Source organism: Epinephelus lanceolatus, chromosome 19, assembly GCF_041903045.1.
Source record: "Epinephelus lanceolatus isolate andai-2023 chromosome 19, ASM4190304v1, whole genome shotgun sequence".
Classification (NCBI taxonomy): Eukaryota; Metazoa; Chordata; class Actinopteri; order Perciformes; family Serranidae; genus Epinephelus; species Epinephelus lanceolatus.
The window spans coordinates 13,496,608-13,515,515 of NC_135752.1; the positions used below are offsets into that span (position 1 = coordinate 13,496,608).

Genomic DNA, 18,908 nt, shown 5'->3' on the forward strand with positions numbered 1-18,908 from the left:
TGCAAATTGAAAGCAAGGCTAATAGAGAACCAGTCTAAATGCTGATGATGTCATTATTCTATAGTCATTACATTGTGCAATCAACATTTACTTCATTATGACAAGTTAAAACAAAAAATGTGTGTTGAAATTGGACAGACCACTTACTCTAACGCCAGTGAGTCCAGGACTTCCAGGTGGGCCTTCCTTTCCCTTTAGCCCAATTTCACCTTTTTCTCCGTTGTCGCCCTCTTGACCCATGTCGCCTTTTTCACCCTGAGCGGACGCACATAAAAACATCTATTAACGTTAAAATTACTGGTGCAGAACATGACAGCATTTGGAGTTGTTGTCTTCATAATATCCTAATAACACAACATGAGGTATATTTAGGGTAACACGTCACCTTGGTTCCATCCGGACCAGCTGGACCAGCTTCTCCCTCTAGGCCTGGCTCTCCCTGTTATCATACACATATAAAAGTTAATGAAATGAATGGCTCCATCTGTTAGGAATGCAGAGTATTGGATAGTTCAACGTACCCTCTGTCCCATTAGTCCCTGCTCTCCGATGTTCCCAGCAGGTCCGATGGCTCCCTGACACACATGGATGCAAAAACATGAGCATCATTTATTTATCTGATATTAATCAATGTAGTTTTAAACCTGTCTTTGATCAGATTAGGCATGCAATAGTTTACATTCTAAGGTATATTTATATCCTGCAATGTAAAAACTGCAACAATATATTGTCTCACCTTCTCCCCTGGCTCGCCTGGCAGTCCTGGTTCCCCCACCTTGCCTGGAGGACCCTTTATAAATACATAGAGGATGGAAGTTAGAAAAAAAGTAGAATGATTTTGGATGAAAATTAAGGACTTATGAGTCTTTGGCATTGGATATGTACGATATGTCAGGGGTGAGTTCCATTACGGATTGTAATAGGAGAGAAAGAGAAAGTAGACACCTTTGTAATGTGGGTTAATTAGTGTAATTGGACAGATTTCCTTCAATCAGAGAGTGTTACTGATTTGCTGGGGTAGGGTGAACAACAGATGTCACATATTTAATCATTTAGCCTTCACAATGTCCTTTGTGTGAATGTGTGCGGATTAACGCCAGTAACCTTATCCACTAAATGTGTGTGTGCAGGCGTGTTTTTGCAAGATTTCTCACCTTTTGACCAATTTCTCCCAACAGTCCCAAAGTCCCTGGAGGCCCAGGTGGTCCCTATGAGATGGCAACACAAAAACTTGAATGACTAAAAACCAACTGGGGTTATTTCATGCTTATCAACATCAAATCTTCTTTATTAAAGACAAAAAATAGGAAATCTCTGGCTAATGTTGATTGCGGATGAGCCAACAGCAGATACATCAGTAAACCATCTGCACACAGTTTGGCTCTGAGTACAATGACTTAGTGTGTCACTAATTAGACTTCAAAAACTTTTAGACTTTGCCATGAATACTTCTTAATTTCAACGCATATGAATAATGCTTGCTCCCTGGTTGACTTTACTCCAGTCCAAACAATAGTGATGGTATAACTAAAGTCACCTGTGTGGTCTTTAATACGTAATATTTCAAAGATAGTTATCAAGAGGGCTCAGAAGTGTATTTGTAAAAGCAGCTGTGCAACACAATACATGAGACAATGGAAAAATGATTAGGAGGAAAAAAGGTGATTTTGAACAATGTATATATGAGGGGGGATTCACATTTATAGAAGGTCGGCTGCGAAACTCCATTTTGTTGTCCTACTGTGACTAAATCTTTATTATCAGCTTATTTAAAACAATAGACATAACTACCATCTCTGTCACCTATAGGATTTTGGACTCCTGTTTTGAAGCCTCGAGTTCAGCATTTCAGCTGTCACCATCAATTTTTTTTTGGATTAGAAGTGACTATAATTTAAACAAGACAGTGAAAATGCAGAAGAGCGAGTGGTGGATGTGACTCGTAGAATGAAGCAATCCCTCACAGACAGCCAGTCACTCAAACCAGCCACACCCTTATATTTGTGTAACTTTGGGCCTTAATAAAATGTAAAAGGGTCAGTTATATAAAAATTCACCCTTTGTACAGTTGTCATGAATGTTAGAATTAGCTATAGAGACCAAAACCAATGTACCGGCTTGTAAACACGTTTATTTCTGTTTTAAAGTCTTAACATTTAACATGGGGGTCTGTAGGGATTTAATCCAATTTGGAGGCAGCCTCAAGTGGCCATTTGATAAACTGCAGTTTTTGGCACTTCTGGATTGATGTCATTTTCAGCCTTGGAGGTCGCCACCTGGTGCCAACATACCATCATATAAACTAAGCACAAAAAGTAAGGACATTTGTGTTTGGTAGATTATTTCTTTGGTGTAACAATGCTTCTTGGCAATAAATCTTAAACCGTTGGAAAGCCTGTTTATTTGCCTTTTAAATGGTGCCACATGTGTAAGGAACATGCATTTGTGGGATGAGCAGCAGAGCTGAGTATGTGGGTTGCGCCCATGAAAAATTGGGCAATTGGGTCATGTTTTTTATTTAAAAGCCTCTGGGCTTTAGTTTTATAATAAATACATATTTTAATATTGATTTGGCTTTGAGATGAAGGGTATCAGGTCATTATTAGTGCAAAGTTGAACTAAATCCAAAGAATAGGTGAAAATTTAAATGAAATTAAGTAGACCCCCAACACTGAAATCCAAGTTCCACCTCTGCTTCTGTTGTAGGTATAAACACTCAGCTGCTCACTCAAACTGCTCAGTTGGCTTAATAAGATAGTAATAGTGGGTAACAGTGAGATAGTAATAGCTTGAGATCCATGTTTAGTTAATTGAAAACAGGAAAATATTTGCCTGTTATTCATTTGTATCAGAGAAAAAAAGGAATGGGTGCCTCTCTTTAAAAGTGCTGATGCATCATTTTTGTTTTAGTGTGCATCATATAAAACCACAAGAAGGACAGCAAGTCTTTTGCAGTAAATACTTTATCGGTCATGGCAATAATCACATATATTTTCCCTGCAAGATCAGCAATTTAGCAGTTCTCTTAAAGCTATTTCTTTTTTTAATAACAACTCTATTCCGTCAGTCACCCTGCATGCCTGCAGTTCACTCTCCTGCCACTACACAGCAGATGTGTGAAGGATGAGACAAGCCTCTGGCTGCTCTAGAGGAAATATTTAATATAAGGGAATATATTTTTAATAACTACTAAAACATGTCTCGTAAAACTTCACCCTGGCTGCGATATTTTGGAGCGCAAAGGGCTGGGCAGAGAGAACCAGGGGGCTGTTTGTTGCCAGAAAGAATCTAATAAAACTAGTACTGTAAGTATGATTATGAAGAAAGGAGGGGAAAAGTTCGATGAGCTTGAGAGAGAATACTGTAAGAGACTGGGCCTAAACAAAGAAAACAGAAGGAGAAAGGGAAAGAGACTGAGGTGGATGAGCATGTTAAAATATGTCTGTTGTAAAGATGTAGAGAAGATGAGGTAAAAGGAGAGAAATATATCAAAGGATGGACAGGTGGTTGGAGGGTCATACCGGCTCGCCTGGCATTCCCTTGTCCCCGGGAGGCCCTGAGGGCCCTTGGATACCCTGGAGACAGAAGGGTCAGTGAGTTCAGAATACATGTAGATGCCCGCACAATATCTCACATTCATAAAACACTACATGCATCCATCAGCAACATAATATAGCTCACATAACAGTGTAGGTCTAGATTTGACTATGCATTTATAACAAAATAATATAAACTATTATACAGCATTCACAGACATTAAACTGTATGCAGACTTTAAAGCTTGTTGTTCTGGGGTCCATGTGTGCATTAAAGGAATACTTCATCCCTCAGTTGACCATTTGTATCTAAATTACTCACCCTGGGTTACATTACTTAGTTTTTTGCATGCCTCCATGGTGAAAGAAAAATCCAAAAAATTGAGAAAATTCTTGATGAATTTAAGTTATGGGGGTCAGTGTTACACAACAGTAACACTATATCAAAACTTTTTTTAAACTTTTTTTTTTTTTTTTACAAACTCTCACACCACTCGTGTAGTATAATCCTGCTGCTCCGGTGTTCGGTGAGGCAAAATGACTGTTTTTGTTAATGGAGTCTGGCTTTGAAGAGAGCGTTGTTAAGTTTCACTTTCAGTTCAGTTCGCTGTCACGATCTGTCTGTTTGGGGAGTACTGGACATACGACTGGATAAATGAGACTTGGATTACACTGCACAAGTTGTGTGAGACTTTGTTAATGGATATTTCGACATAGTTTTGCTGTTGTTAAATGTGGACCCCTATGACTTCAATTCATCAAGAATTTTCTCCGCTTTTGGATTCTTTATTCACTGCAGGCATACAAGAAAATCAAAGTTTTCTTCACAAATTCAGTGTATCATGGGGTAATTAATTGATATACAAATGGTTATTTGGGGGGTGAACTATTCCTTTAAGTCTCTTAAGTAGTATATGTACATTATATCTATGTATTAGAATAGTGAACTCACAGGAAAACCTTTAGGCCCAGTGTCCCCTGGCTCTCCGATCTTTCCCTGTGGGGACACAGTAAAAGTAAAAGAATATGTCAGACAGGATAAAGACATGTTATTTATGTAACAATAATACATTAGTACAATATCTGACCATGGCACAGCACAAAGCAAAGAGGGGAGAGAGGAGTTGTGGCAGTGTGGTCACTAAAGCTTAACTTGACCTTGATTTTCACTGAGCGATGGCAAGTGCACTTGTTTGATAAACTACTGTAAAACCTTTCAGAATTTTTTATATAAAATCTTTTCTCTTATTTTTGTCATCCCATGTGTTTCTCTGTCTCTTTCTATTTGCCCATGAGTTAATGTGCTGATGCTGCATTCAAATTTTCGGCAATTTATGCTCAAATAAAGTCCAAAAGTGGAGTTTAATAGCAGGCTGAGTAAATATTCTCTAATCGCACCACAGGGCAGTGCATTCAGTGCAGTCACGGATGTAAATCTGACCCACAGCCTGTAGAAACCTTCCAAGGACAGATCTCTCCTTCAAAGTCATATGTTGTGTCTGACTGTGGGCCTCCACGCTGCTGGTACCATGTAGGTCTTGTAAATCACTCTGATGCTTCACCTCTCCAGGGGAACATAAGTACCAAAAATATATGAGATTAAGGAATGGAAAAGAAGAGAAGTACCCCACCTGTGGTCCAGGGAAACCTATTTTTCCTGGAGGACCATCAGCACCCTGTGGAGAAGGAAGGATGAGAGATAGCCGCGCACTGAGAAATGTCAGTTTACTGTATGTCCTGGTTGGAGAAGATGTGAAGCTTACTATTTTTGGTGAACAAATACATTTTCCGTCTTAAGAATCCATTATGCATGCAGGAGGAAGCATTAGAGCACGATTAAATGCTAATTTATGGTTATTACTCTTGTGTCGGCACAGTTTGACAGTGTGAAGATGTCTTGTTTTGTATATCAACAACGAAATTCCAATAAATGCACACAACCATGTCAGATTTCTTACCGGCTTGCCCTCTAACCCCATCTCTCCTGTTGGTCCGTCAGGCCCAATCGCTCCCTGTAACACAAGACAGCTGTCACTTCACCAACAGAGGTCACTGTAACACAGCCAGACAGCCACAAAGTACTGTAAATAAACATCTTTGTATAGTGTGTGTGATGCCCTTAATACCCCCATGTCAGAGGCAGAGTGAGGGCCTGTACACTACACTTATTAGGATAAATAAGGAAGTATGTGTGTAGAGGTGGATGTGTGGAGAGAGGGAGAGTGTAGAAATAGCTACAGGTCTTTCTGTAGGGTGTCACGCATGGCAGTGCAAGTTACTGGTCTATGACTTGCATTATTTTAATGATCAGGGTGCAAAGTCTGGGCACGCATAGATACATACCGTTCACACTGTAACACACACACACACACACACACACACACTGTCAAAACAGTCTGACTGTTTATATTACATGGTTGCAACTGTCAAACATAATCAATCTAAAGTGCTTAGAGGCCTGCTAGTCCAGTGAGGTGTGTTAATAAATGGGAGCCAGGCAGTGGACCAATACGGTCCATCTGCTCTGCACCTGCACAACTTTCTCATCTATACAGTGATGCTGGCTCACTGACGCTGTGAAGATCCTTTAATAATGTGATACTCTAAGGGTTAGGGTTAGCTAAAAGTAACTCTAAATAACAAGTGATTTTCCCATATCCCAAGAGAGAGCCACACAGGCTGCCTTGCTGTGTGAGTAGTCGATGACTGGGCACAGTGGGAGTTTGGCCCGTGGAGAGCGCCGCTAGCTGAAGTGCTGTAAGCCTATTATACAGAGAGCTGGATAAGCAGTGCTCATTAACATTCCTGTCTGGGGTACCTGCCTACCCACTGCTTGAGTTTACATAGCTGGATTAACTGATGGATGTTTAGGGAAAATATTTCACCCGACCAGGCCACGGAAAGGCACATTCACTCAAATATTATGATTCAAAGTTAATTACCTGCATTGATTTGTAACACAAGTTTCAAACAAAAGGCGGAAAAAGGAGCACCAGGAGCACAGTTTCAAAACAATCAAAAACATCTATTTCAGCTAGCTCAACATTAAGCGCCGAGAGGAAGGGATGATGAGATTAATATGCTCTTCAGTATGGAAAACATTAAATGGGGATTTGTAGGTCAGGCGTCGTGAGGAGTTATTAGATACAAAGCACGATTCGTCACACTGGTGACTCCTCATGGCTGACATCCACAAATTTGAATCCACAAGGCTTTCATACAAGAAAATAAAACATGAACATAGAAAAACAGAGATGATAGTGGCTCCAGCTTCCTCACTGGTCTGATGCCAACATGCACTTTTATCTCTGCTCTCTGACTCAACAATATTTCCAACTTCCAGTGCTAATGTTTCTGAGAATGAGGCCAGATGTTGCATTGTTGTTAACATTCAGGCTTTGTGCCTCAAGGCAAGTAACTAACATTTAAAAGACATAATATGATGTTTAAGTCTATGTAAAGATTGTATAAAGTCATTTAGGAATATGTTGGTTTTTTTTTTAATTGAGTGGCGCCACCAAGGGGTGGCCCGGGGGGGGCCACGGCAACCAGGATACAATCACTGCCCTCCACTGGCACCTCCTCGCAAAATAATCTAATATAATTGGAGGTATCTGTGTTGTGTTTTTAAATTTGAGTAGGCTCGTTCCCAGTAAATGTTTTTTCCTTACAATCAATCTACTCCTTCGAATCAAAGCTGTTTATTTGTCTTTTTAACGTTCCCCCAGACATATTTTTAAAAATGTAAAAATACTCTGCTGTGATTAATATTTTGTTTAACATGGAGACAGGTCTGGCTATGGGAGACTTGTGCTAAGTTGACTGGTGAAAAAAGCAGTGCAGATCAAGATGGCTGGAAACATCTGAGAGATACAGCCACATATGTTGAAGCCTCAGTCAGACCCAGACTCAGATGAGGAGTCTTTTGTGCTTTAAATTTGGCGACAAGCAGATGTGTGTGAATGGCAAGTGTAGTAAGCATCTCCTGTTTGTTTATATAGTATGTTAGCTTGCATGTAGTCTCGCCACCAGACGATCAGAGATCTCCACCTTCTGATTTAGTTAAGCAAAGCGTCTAAAGACTGACTTGTGAGTCTAGCTTGCATGTAAAGCTTGCAGTGGCTGACACAACGTTAGTGGTTGTGAAAGATACAATAATATCTGCTGCAATGTCACGGTGTGTTCACATTGTCAGATTGTTATTATGCAATTATGTACTCGATGTGTAAACAACATTTGTAGAAAGATACACTCTGTCTGGCTGATGTTTTTATGTTACGTGTAATAGGTCCGCTCTGTGCTGGAGATTTCAGATTACTTTGCCACAGCTGTGTCACAGTCTGTTTCCCTGTCAAATAATGTTAGATCGTAGACAGCGATTGGCTTCTGTATTTGTGACGCACCTAATCTAGCTCAAGATTTTAGGGAAGTGCACAAACATCATCCCTTTCAGTGGACAAATGTAAAGATAGAAGCCAGTACAGTCAAGGTCAGACATTTTAGGTGACATAAACAGAAGAAAATCACATTTTTGAGTGGAAGGACCTGTAGGGAAAAGGGCAACTAGCCTTTCTGAGGAACAATGAATCACTTAACACATGTATATTATACAGACACATGACGCATTTCAGCAGGGTTGTTTCGGATCTCAAAACTTTAACTGTACTGGTATTAGTCTATGCACATCAGATAATTACTAACATTATTGTAAAATATGGAAACCAAAGTATATCAGTGTGCAACTCTCATATTGATGTAGTTTTCAAGCAGCCTTTATACTGCAACAGAATTCCTGAAAATCAGTTATGATTTTGGGTTTTGGTGTGCCACCCAAAGATTTCCAGTTGCCCCATGTGGTCACATTTATGAAAAATTTCTTGGGGCACCACTTGTTTTATTCAGAGTTCAAATAACCTTATGAATGACACAAACCTTCATGGACGTCTGAAACTGTCTTAGCTTAGACTTTATAGTGTGTTGGTTCTTATAGACTCAGTGAGCAGATTAGCCCTCTTAGCATCTCTTAAATGAAGTTCTGTTTTTTTGTTTACTTGTTACATTAAATGGAAATTTGTTTGACCAGGCAAATAACGGACAAAAACTTAAACTCTAAAACCTGTGTCATCTCGTGTGCAGACTCAGCTTGTGTGGTGGTTGGGGGCTGGGGATGAGACGTCAGCGTGTGTCTGTGGCTGCACACATTTACTGTCTGTGAGGGAACCATCTCTGTCTCCTGGCTTGCAACACTCAGGTTTCTCAGCTTGGACTACCCAACATAAGTCATGAAGCAGCAGGCAGATTTACAGGCACTGGAAGCTGCTGACAGCAGTATTAATTGAAAACACAGCTTGAGACATGAGGGTGTGTCCAGGCCAACCACAGTGAGGCCCATCTCCCATGGACGCCTCAGATAGAAAAGTTCAAGCCAATTTATCCCACTTTCCAGCTGGCTTAGTGGACCACAGCGATAAAAGACATCTTTTAAAAACCTCTGAAAAAGGCTGGCTTCTGAAGAGAGCACAGAAAGGACGGAGGATATTATTACATCGCCAGTAGAAGCTGAGGTGTGACAGCTGACCCCAAAAACATCCATTTTACTTCGTTCTGCAACATTTCCATAGTTACAGCTATCACTGTTATTGTCATTAACTTCTTAGAGTCCACTTGAATATCCTCGCTCAACAAGAATTAATTCACTGTATGTTGTTCTACAGATGTTATGTTGTTGGTAATATTTAGCCATCTAAAATTACAACTGACATCTTCTTATTTTCATGTCTTGCAAAATATTCTGGGGTTGTATATGATTTCAATTTATTGATACTAAAAAAGATTTTGCTAAATCTCAGGTGATAACTGGCCTATGTATCTACAGTATATTCATCTTCTTTTTGTTGATGGCTCTTTGGTTATTTTACATTTATGCTGACAAACTTCTTTTCCACAGCAAACTGTTAAACGTGTTTAAAAAGGAAAAGCACCAATGTATCTAATGACACTGACTGTTTCAATTGCTGTGCCAATTGAGTGCTGGTGAGCCACCAAAATGGAATGCAGCCATAATTAAAGCTTTTACTTAACCTGTGATTGACCAGTCAGAATTTCATCAATGATTTCAATTTTCATTATGTAAATGGGATACTCTATCCCCCAAATGACCACTTGCAAACCAATTACTCACCCTGTGTTACACTGAATATGGGAAGAAAACATTTTTCTCGTATGCCTAATCTAAATATGAAGAAAAATCTTGATGATTGAAGTCATAGATTTCTGCATTTAACAACAGTGAAACTTTACCAAAACATCTGTTTACAAACTCTCACAAAACTTGTGCAGTATAATCCAAGTCTCATTTACCCAGTCGTACACTCAGTACTTCCCAAACAGGCAGCCTTGTCTGATGGGGGAAACTGAACTAAAAGTGAAACTTACTGCTACTCTCTTCAAAGCCAGACTCCATTGACAAAAACAATAATTTTTCCCTACTGAACACTAAAGCTGCTGGTGTACCACTGCCTTAATTGGTAGTATGTTTGTGTTAATGTGTGACTTTGATGAATCCAAACTTACTCTTTAAAATACCAAAGTCACACAGTAACACAAACAAACAAACTGATCGAGGCAGCTGCAGACCAGCAGCTGCCATGTTCATGTGATGTAAAATTACTGTTTTTGTCAACAGAGTTTGGCTTTGAATAGAGAGGCGATAAGTTGCACTTTTAGTTTAGTTCCCCATTGGAGAAGGCTGTCTTTTTTGGGAAGTACTCAGCATAGGACAGAATAAATGTGACTTGTTTATACTGAAGCAGTTGTGTGAGAGTTTATTAAGGGATGTTTTCAGATATTTTGACTTCTGTTCATTAAGAACTCTCACAATATTTGCATTCTCTGTGTACCAGTGGCATGCAAGCGACTAATTGATATACATATGGTCAGTTGTAGGGGTAATGTATTCCTTCAAGCTCCTTTATTATCATATGTGCTCTCATATTAGAGCTGAAAATGCAAAATACAGTGATGTACAGTACAGACATAATGTGTTGTCAGTGTAGTGCTAATGTGAAGCAAGCACATTTAAGGATTTCATACATTAGATGTCTAAATGACTGTATATCGCTGTGATGTGATGAATAATTGTAAAATAAATGTTTATTTTTTTAACATAAACTAACAGTCCTTTCAAAACTTGAGCACTTTTGGGAGAAATGAAAAATGACTTCTGTTCCAAAGCTGATTCTAAGTCTAAAAGCTGCTATTGTGGTTTTTCTGAATGGTGTTTTATGAGTTTGAAACCATCTGCTATCCCAGAATGATTCAAAATCTTTGCTTTGCTAATCCTCCCATAAATCACCTTTCCCCAGTTTACTAAATTTATCTGCAAAGCGAGCTCCAGAGTAGCCACAATCATATTTTCCACGACATATGTCATGTAGCTGGATTGACAGCGGGTCCTTCCTTCAACCAGTAGTCATTGTTCCATTTTTATGGAATAAAAAAAAGAGCTGTTTGTTTTACATCACTGGAGCTTTTCCAGCAGTTATAATGAGCCCTGACTTCTGAAAGGATGGAACAAACTCAAGCTTTGACTCTGAACCCGAGAGCACGTTATGCAAGCGCGCATGTCCATTAAACACACATGACCTCAGTTCAGAGGCAGTTCCATATCACTTCATTATGTTCACCCACTACGGTTTTTCCAACGGCAGTAGCACATGGCTCCCACATACACACATTCACACACTACAGTATGCACAAAAACAGCAAAGTGATGTGTGTCCACGCTCTTTTACAAACTGTATGAGGTGGAGAACTATGATACACTGACTGCAGAACACCAGTCAACAGCTAAGCTGCAAAAACAACAGGTGTGAAGCTTCTTTAAACGTACCCGTAAGCCTTTGGGTCCTCTGGTACCGGCTGGCCCAACTGCCCCAGAAGGGCCCTGGCGAACAAAGAAAAGGGGAATAAAGAGGGGAAAAGGGAAGGAGAGATAAAGTGAAGGTTTACACTGACAGAGCACAGAGCCCCTTCGTTGTTGACCCAGGGGGGCAGCCTGACCTCAGGAACACACTATGGGGTTTCTTGTTAGATCTGTCACTCACACCAATTAAAGGGCTTGCTCTGGAATCCTGTCCTGCTGCACCCCAGAGCCCCATATTTATGTTTGTTTTGGTGGCTCAGTGGCCCCCACCTTCGACCAGTGCTCAGCCCACACTCTGTCAAACCTGACCGTGGCAAGGACAGAGCAAGAGAAGGCAAGGGCAGCTTCTAATTGGTTATAGGTGTTGCGCTTTTGACTGACAGGAGGGTAATGCAGGTTCAGCAGGAGGCTGCCAGCTCTCATAATGCTCAGAGAAACCTTTGCTGCAGACTGTGGCTTGTCGACACAACTGTCATCTAAAAAGATACCACAGTTACTCAAAGACATCTTTGTTCATCTGTTAACCTTCTAGCTATTATTTTTTTGGTCAGTTTTCTCTGACACAGCCATCTTTGCTACTCTAAGCCTCGGGGAAAAAAAACTACATATTTATTATCACACAGCTCATTGACAGTACACTGTCATCTGCAAAAATAATCAAGTGAAAAGAAGGGAGAAAAAAGCAAAACGGGCAAAAGAGTGGTGACTTACTGGTCTTCCTGGTGGTCCAGTAGGCCCGGTCTCACCTGGTGTCCCTGGGTGACCCTATTATATGTATACAGACAAACACACATGCAGCACATAGATTACAACTGACACAAAATACTTTTATATAAATTAAACTATGATACCGTAAACCTTCAAATGGGACTTTATTTTACAGGTTTTAGACACAAATGCTAAATAAACACGCAGTAACAAAAGTACAAACCAGTGGCTGTATAATAAAGATGGAAGGAATGCCAACTCCCAAAAAGTGAGGGCAAAATATTTTGATTGCCCCCTGGTGACTAGCTACAGTATAGGTCATAAACCCTGCTCCCTACATGTTAGCGAATGAGACATGGGCCTAACTAAAAGTACACATCAAATAATTTTTGTCCAAAGACAGATTCTGTTAATTTAGGTAGTTGGGCTGATGTATGTTCAAATGTTCCTTTTTCTGATAAGTTTGGTTTTGCGTAGACATTTGATGCTAGTATGCTCGTAATCAATGGCGCTGCTCACAGTTGGGTCAGGTGGATGTATAGACGGGAACTCGATACCACGACTCCACCTCCCAATTGCTACTGTGCAGACTCTGGCTCCACATGACAAAAATGGCAGTGCTCATATCTGGGATATTTTGGCTTCATTCTTGGATGCTGGGAGGATGTGGAGACACGTTGTCCATCTTTATATACAGTCTACGGTACAAACATATATCTGCAGAAACGCTCAGCACACTGGAGAGCAAATCTACTGTAACAATAAGAGACAATGGGGAAAAGAGAAAAACAGACAGCCTGAGGAGATGATTTTATATCTGAAAACATACAGCTTTTGGCTGCTTTTCTTTCTCCTTTATTGGACCTCATTTTTTTGGCCGGACCATTTGTAAAAGCATAACTATGTAATAGGGACTATTTTCAGTCAGACCGCTCAGATCAGCTGAGTGCAATAAAACCTATCCAATATGTAAACCCACAGCACAGTAGACAGCTCTGATCTCACGCATCCACGGGAAAAGAAATCATAAATGCCTGCTGTGTGAGCTCTCTGTTAGCAGCTATAGACGTCTGCTGGTCAGCTCCCTTCACTTTGTATGATGCAGTCTTTTCCAGAGGGTCTGTTTCTGTTTTGCAGCTGAGAGAGTGGGACAACGGAGAACTTCCTTATGAGTGTGTGAGAGAGTGTGTGTTTGTGTGTGGTTATGTCCCAAGAGAAATCCAACTGGCTGTCGGCCAGCAGGAAACTTCTCTCTGTTTCAGCAAGAATGATGACTACATTTTTTATCCACTCCAGCCGGTCATACAGTATACATTAGCCAGTCCATATCAGATATAGACACAACATGACAGAGAGGCCACTTGCTCTGTGTGGTAGGTGTGTGACAGCGACAGAGTAAGGCCTACGGAACACAACACCTTTACGGGCGCTCAGGTGTTCTGTAAACTGAAGAAAAAATAGAAATCAATGTCTGAAAATGAGTCATAAGCTTTTTCCATTTCTAATTCTTTTCAGCTGATCCTAGTAGCATTTGGTGTTTCAGACTGAGAGGTCAGCACTTCCTGTGGCCATTAAATATCATCAAGGACGTATATCAATGGACATGATCCACTTAAACTATTTTCTTCTTTGTTTAAAACAGTCATGAGTTTTCCCAGCTAAAGGCCTCCTGCCAAGTGCTAGACCATTACTTAGAAATAATTGTCTGTAATCGTCCATGAGGTGATGTACCACCATTCCCGCTCTGGCATAGTCTTATGATTTATTCCCATGGGAATAACACACACAGTTTAGTTTAAGATGACCATTTCTTAGGATTTTCTCAATAAAATCACTTCCAGAAAATCATGCGTACGCTCATATTTGAGCCTTTTTACATGTTATAAAATATAAATCCCTTCACTCTGTCTTGCTCATTGTGTCTTACCGTTGATCCCTTTTCTCCAGGTGGCCCGGGATGGCCCATCTCCCCTCGATCCCCCTAAAGGTACATTAGCACAACGTTCAGTCTTCAAAGTCACCTTGTGGGGATTTAAAGGGACAGTTCACCCTAAAATCAAAAAATACACATTTTCTCTTACCTGTAGAGCTATTTATCAATCTACATTGTTTGGTGGGAGCTGTCAGGTGTCAGGAAAAATGTCTGCCTTCTCTTTAAAGTAACAGAACTAGATGGCACTAGGCTTGTGGTGCTCAAAGTGTCAAATATATAAATACATTTTAAAAACATTACAAAAACTCAACAGCAATGTCTTTTTCCAGAAATTATGACCCAGTTACTCCACAGACTTTCTTGTGAGCAGTTTTGAGTAGGAACTAACTAAGGTCTGTGGATTACCTTGGGTAACCAGGTCATGATTTCTGGAAAGAGGCGTTGCTGTTGAGTTTTTCAAATGTATTTTTGCCACTTTGAGCACCACAAGCCGAGTGCCATTGAGTTCCATAATATCTTAGAGAAGGCAGACATCTCTACAGCTGATATCTCCAACACTCAGTACCTCACACCAAAACAATCTAGACTGATAAATAGCACTACAGCTACGAGGGAAAATGATGTAGTTTGATTTTAGGGTGTACTGTCCCTTTAAATGAATACATTTACAAGGAAGTAAGAAGTTATTCACCTTCTCTCCTGCCAGTCCTGCCTCTCCAACAGGTCCGATGAAACCCACCAAACCCTGAAATACACACACTCAGTGTTGGATGGACAAATGGACAGACATTGGGAAAAACGGATGTGGCTATGTCAGCATTTCTTACTCTTTCTCCCATGGCTCCAACTTTTCCTGTGACACCGGTCTCTCCCTGAAGGAACAAATTGATTACTTGTCAGTTTTCTTAATAATTATAGAAATATTTTATATTTTTAGAAAAAGAGAGACAAATCAGGAGTGAGTATTGACTGTTTACCTTCACTCCCTCTGGCCCAACCTTACCAGGAAATCCTTTTCTGCCCATTCTACCCTGAAAAAAGGATGAGGATGAACGGTGAATTACAGAAGTTTACCCGTATCATTGACATTGATCACAAAGTCACGATGAATAAACAGGATCTGCTTCCTATGAGATGATAGTTTGAGGAGAGAGCTGGGTTGGAGGCCGCAGCTGTGCATGCTGCTGAAACGTGCAGTGGCGTGTACAGGTAATGCTGACAGTACATTCTGGCAGGCTGTGAAAGTCTTCAATGACTGTAATGTTCCTTTTGCACAGACAGTAATTCCCAGGGTTAAGAGGGGGGCTAAGTGCCTTTTGTTTTTTTGTTTTTTTTACCAGCAATAAGTCCAGGTCAGAGATGTCTAAGCCAAACTCCTAAAGACTGAGTGACTCAACAATTCCAAAGTTTTAATCGAGAAAGGTTGGCAGCTTTCATAAGATAGTACAGGCTAACGCTGTATTTCACTCAGAAGCACACAATAAAAGCCGATTCTTGTAGCAACATGAGAATTAAAATGGGCTGTCACCTGATATAGATTTATGTCTGCGTGTGACCGCATTAACCACAAAAAGAAACAAAAGCCTGGGGAAAGAATAGAAACTGCATCAAGAAAGAGGGATGAGGAGCAACTGAGAAGGTGAGGGAGAGGGTAACAAAAAGGAGACAGAAGGTAAAGAGAGGGTGTCATTCGGTGCAGAGCAGTGAAGCTAAAAGACAGCTGGCTGAGGAGGAGGACGAGGTGGAGGAGGACCTGTGGCACCTGGCCAGAGATCAATCACAGCTCCTGAAGGAGTCATACACCACTTCCCCTCAGATGGAGGAGAGAGGGCATTAGAGAATGAGATGAGTGGGTTGGAGACAGAGGGTGGAGGGGGCTAGAGTGAAGATAGTACAGGATGACTGGGAGGAGGTAGAGGTAAAGAGATAAATTGATGGAGAAAAACAGGTAGGATCTGGAATAGTGTTTTTTTTTTAAGTTAGAAAAGTCGGGTTGAAAGTACGTCAGTAATTACAGTGGTTTCTTTTGTCATTCAATGAAGCATTTAAGAAATAAAGTCAAGAAATATTTTATTTCTGCAGTGGCCCATTAACATCTAGCACTTTATAGCAGCTATAAATCTTGCCACCTATAAACATGGGGATGGCAGCTATCACCCCCTGGTGGCCAAGAATATGGATTGCATGTAGTCCTTCATTGTGAGAGGACTGTCTCCCAGGTTGAGCTATAACGACCTCCATAAAACTCCAGCCGAACATATCTACAGCCTCTCTCCAAGCAAATCAAGAAAAATCCATAACCTCATCCATGACCTACTTTATTACCTCGGATAAATTTCAGATTAACTCTCACTGTGAAACAACAAACTTCTGAATGCACAATTGAAATGAAGCAATTAAATTATACTGTATACTGTATAGGGCGCTGGGATTTAAAGCAAGTTACACATGCTTTAGAGTGAGCCATATATTGATCGCAGCAGGCTGATATGACGCATCCAATGCTTTTTCCATTTACTCATGTGGAGCTGGACCACATGTATGGATTTCATTGTTCTGCTAACTACAAGATGGTAAATTTGCTGCACTGCAAAGCATGCAAACAGATTTAGCTTTGTTTGGTTTCCACAGACTCAGCAATACTTTTATCCCTTCCTCTCTCTCTCTCTCTCTCTCTCTCTCTTTGATTTTTTTTCCCACAGGTACACAAAGAATATGGATGGAAACCACAATGATGCACATGACAGATGATTGTCCTGCACCAGATACAGAACTTACATAACAGACTCAATGTTTCACCATGACTAAACACACATAACTGTTATTTTCTCACATGCTATGCTAAGCTCTCTCCTTCTTCTCCTCCAGCCAGGCAACACCAGGTGTTTATCTTATAACTCACCTCCAGTCCTGTTGGGCCTGGTGGTCCGATCGGGCCCTCATCTCCCTGGAAACAGATGATATTGATCTTAGCATGAATCATGTTTGGGGACATAAAGCAGCCCTCAGCAAAAAGAAGCCTTGTGCCATAAAACTTTTAATGCTTCTCAGAGCTTTGGGGTCCCTCTGATGTGGGTAGTGTCTGATAGTCTTACCTCCAAGCCAGGCACCCCTCGTGGCCCCGGTAAACCTCTGGCCCCTGGTTTTCCCTAGATGGGTAAAGAGCAGTGATATTAATGCTAATGTGTAAAAGTAAATGTGCTATTTAAACAGATGTTATAACCACGAGTGGCGTGGCCCACCACTTGAGTCCACGCTAAAATATCTCAACAACTATTGGATGGATTATGATGAAATTTTGTACAAACATTCACAGAGCAGGAGGAAACTATAAAGGTATACTATGCAGGATTTTCCCAAAGAACAATGTATAGACTTGTACAAGAGTAATCCCTCTCAATCATCACTTAAAACCCCCTAAAAGTGTGTGGCAATGTGTTTATCTGCATAGAGTCTGCACTTTGCCTGTATTTTCTTTTTTTTTTTTTTTACTATTTTAGCAGCATGCATCCCTGAGGAATTAACAAAAATCAGTAACCAACAATACCTGCAAAGTGTACCTTTAAGATTTTAGTGATCGCCTGACTTTTCCCTCCAACATCATCATCAGGTCAAATTATTACTTTGTCCCACACTTTGATTTACGACCAAATGCCTACAAACTAATGACACTCCCTCAGCCTCAGCTGTAATTTGCTTTTAGCGCTAATTAGCAAACGTTAGCACACTAAAGTAGGATGGTGAACATTGTTACCCTGCTAAATATCAGCATTGAGTACTAATATGAGTGCAGACTCTCCGTCTTGTTCTCCCTTATGTTTGTGAACATACTCCAGTTAATCGATTACTTAGCCACAATGATGGTTTACTAACCTTTGCTCCTTCAAGACCGTTCTCTCCTGGTGGTCCCATGTCACCAGGGAAACCCTGTCATCGTCAATTACAAAAAAAAAGACATTTCTATTGTGTGTCTGAAATATAGAATCACACATACAATCCAGCCATGTAAATACAAACCTCAGGGCCTGGTGGACCAGGTGGACCAGTAGGGCCTCTATCCCCTTGCTTGCCCTGTGACAATGAAAACAGAAAAGAAGAAGACAAAAAAAGTCTTAATGTAATACTTTGCACAATACAGTCATTCGCTTTCTTGCCAAGACTTTTGTGAGAAGATCTTTACCCTGCCTATACTTTTAGAGCTTTAGAGGTGATGGTAGGTGGATTTTGTTACCCTCAGGTAGAGCCAGGCTAAACTTCCTTCCACACCAAGAATGATAATTATAATAATAACTAGAAATTTCATAAATTGGGGTGTGAATGTGAGCTTTAATGGTTGTCTGTCTCTATGTGTCAGCCCTGTGATAGTCTGGATCTGTCCAGGGTGTACCCAGCCTCTTGTCCAATGTCAACTGGGATAGGCTCCAGCCCCCACGTGACGCTGACAAGGACAAGTGGCCACAAATAATAGATAAATGGATTTTAAAAATTGTTCTGACTCAAGTGGATGGCGGAGTCCACAGCACAATGAGCGATTGAATGAATGATAGGAACACTGACACTGAAATTGTTGGAGCAAAAAAGTCAAGGTCCCAAGCCGTGCCAGAAAACTCGCGACCCCGCTCTTTTCCTCTCAAACGGACTTTCTTTGTCTTCCATTAGATATCAAAAACTCAAACACTCAGAGGTAAAAAAAAAATCACTGGAGACACGTAGAATCAGATGCAACTGAGTTTAATGTGCTCGCAGGCAACAAACACATCACAACCCAATGAGTCAAGCTCCGGAGCAGGACTGAAATTTCTTTGTT

The 18,908-nt window shown here is 40.6% G+C and overlaps 1 protein-coding gene across 1 annotated transcript in view; it reads right to left on the bottom strand.

Moving 5' to 3' along the window:
* Positions 1-18,908, bottom strand: part of col27a1a (collagen, type XXVII, alpha 1a) — an 87,224-nt gene that overhangs the window by 11,469 nt on the left and 56,847 nt on the right. The window contains exons 19-37 of the mRNA XM_033647048.2: positions 18,119-18,172; positions 17,975-18,028; positions 17,197-17,250; positions 17,004-17,048; positions 15,079-15,132; positions 14,929-14,973; positions 14,793-14,846; positions 14,096-14,149; positions 12,172-12,225; positions 11,428-11,481; positions 5,495-5,548; positions 5,168-5,212; positions 4,489-4,533; positions 3,522-3,575; positions 1,155-1,208; positions 737-790; positions 522-575; positions 386-439; positions 148-255 (exon numbers count right to left, since the gene is read on the bottom strand). Coding sequence (XP_033502939.1) covers positions 148-255; positions 386-439; positions 522-575; positions 737-790; positions 1,155-1,208; positions 3,522-3,575; positions 4,489-4,533; positions 5,168-5,212; positions 5,495-5,548; positions 11,428-11,481; positions 12,172-12,225; positions 14,096-14,149; positions 14,793-14,846; positions 14,929-14,973; positions 15,079-15,132; positions 17,004-17,048; positions 17,197-17,250; positions 17,975-18,028; positions 18,119-18,172 — 1,044 coding nt within the window. The remainder of the gene's footprint in view (positions 1-147; positions 256-385; positions 440-521; positions 576-736; positions 791-1,154; positions 1,209-3,521; positions 3,576-4,488; positions 4,534-5,167; positions 5,213-5,494; positions 5,549-11,427; positions 11,482-12,171; positions 12,226-14,095; positions 14,150-14,792; positions 14,847-14,928; positions 14,974-15,078; positions 15,133-17,003; positions 17,049-17,196; positions 17,251-17,974; positions 18,029-18,118; positions 18,173-18,908) is intronic.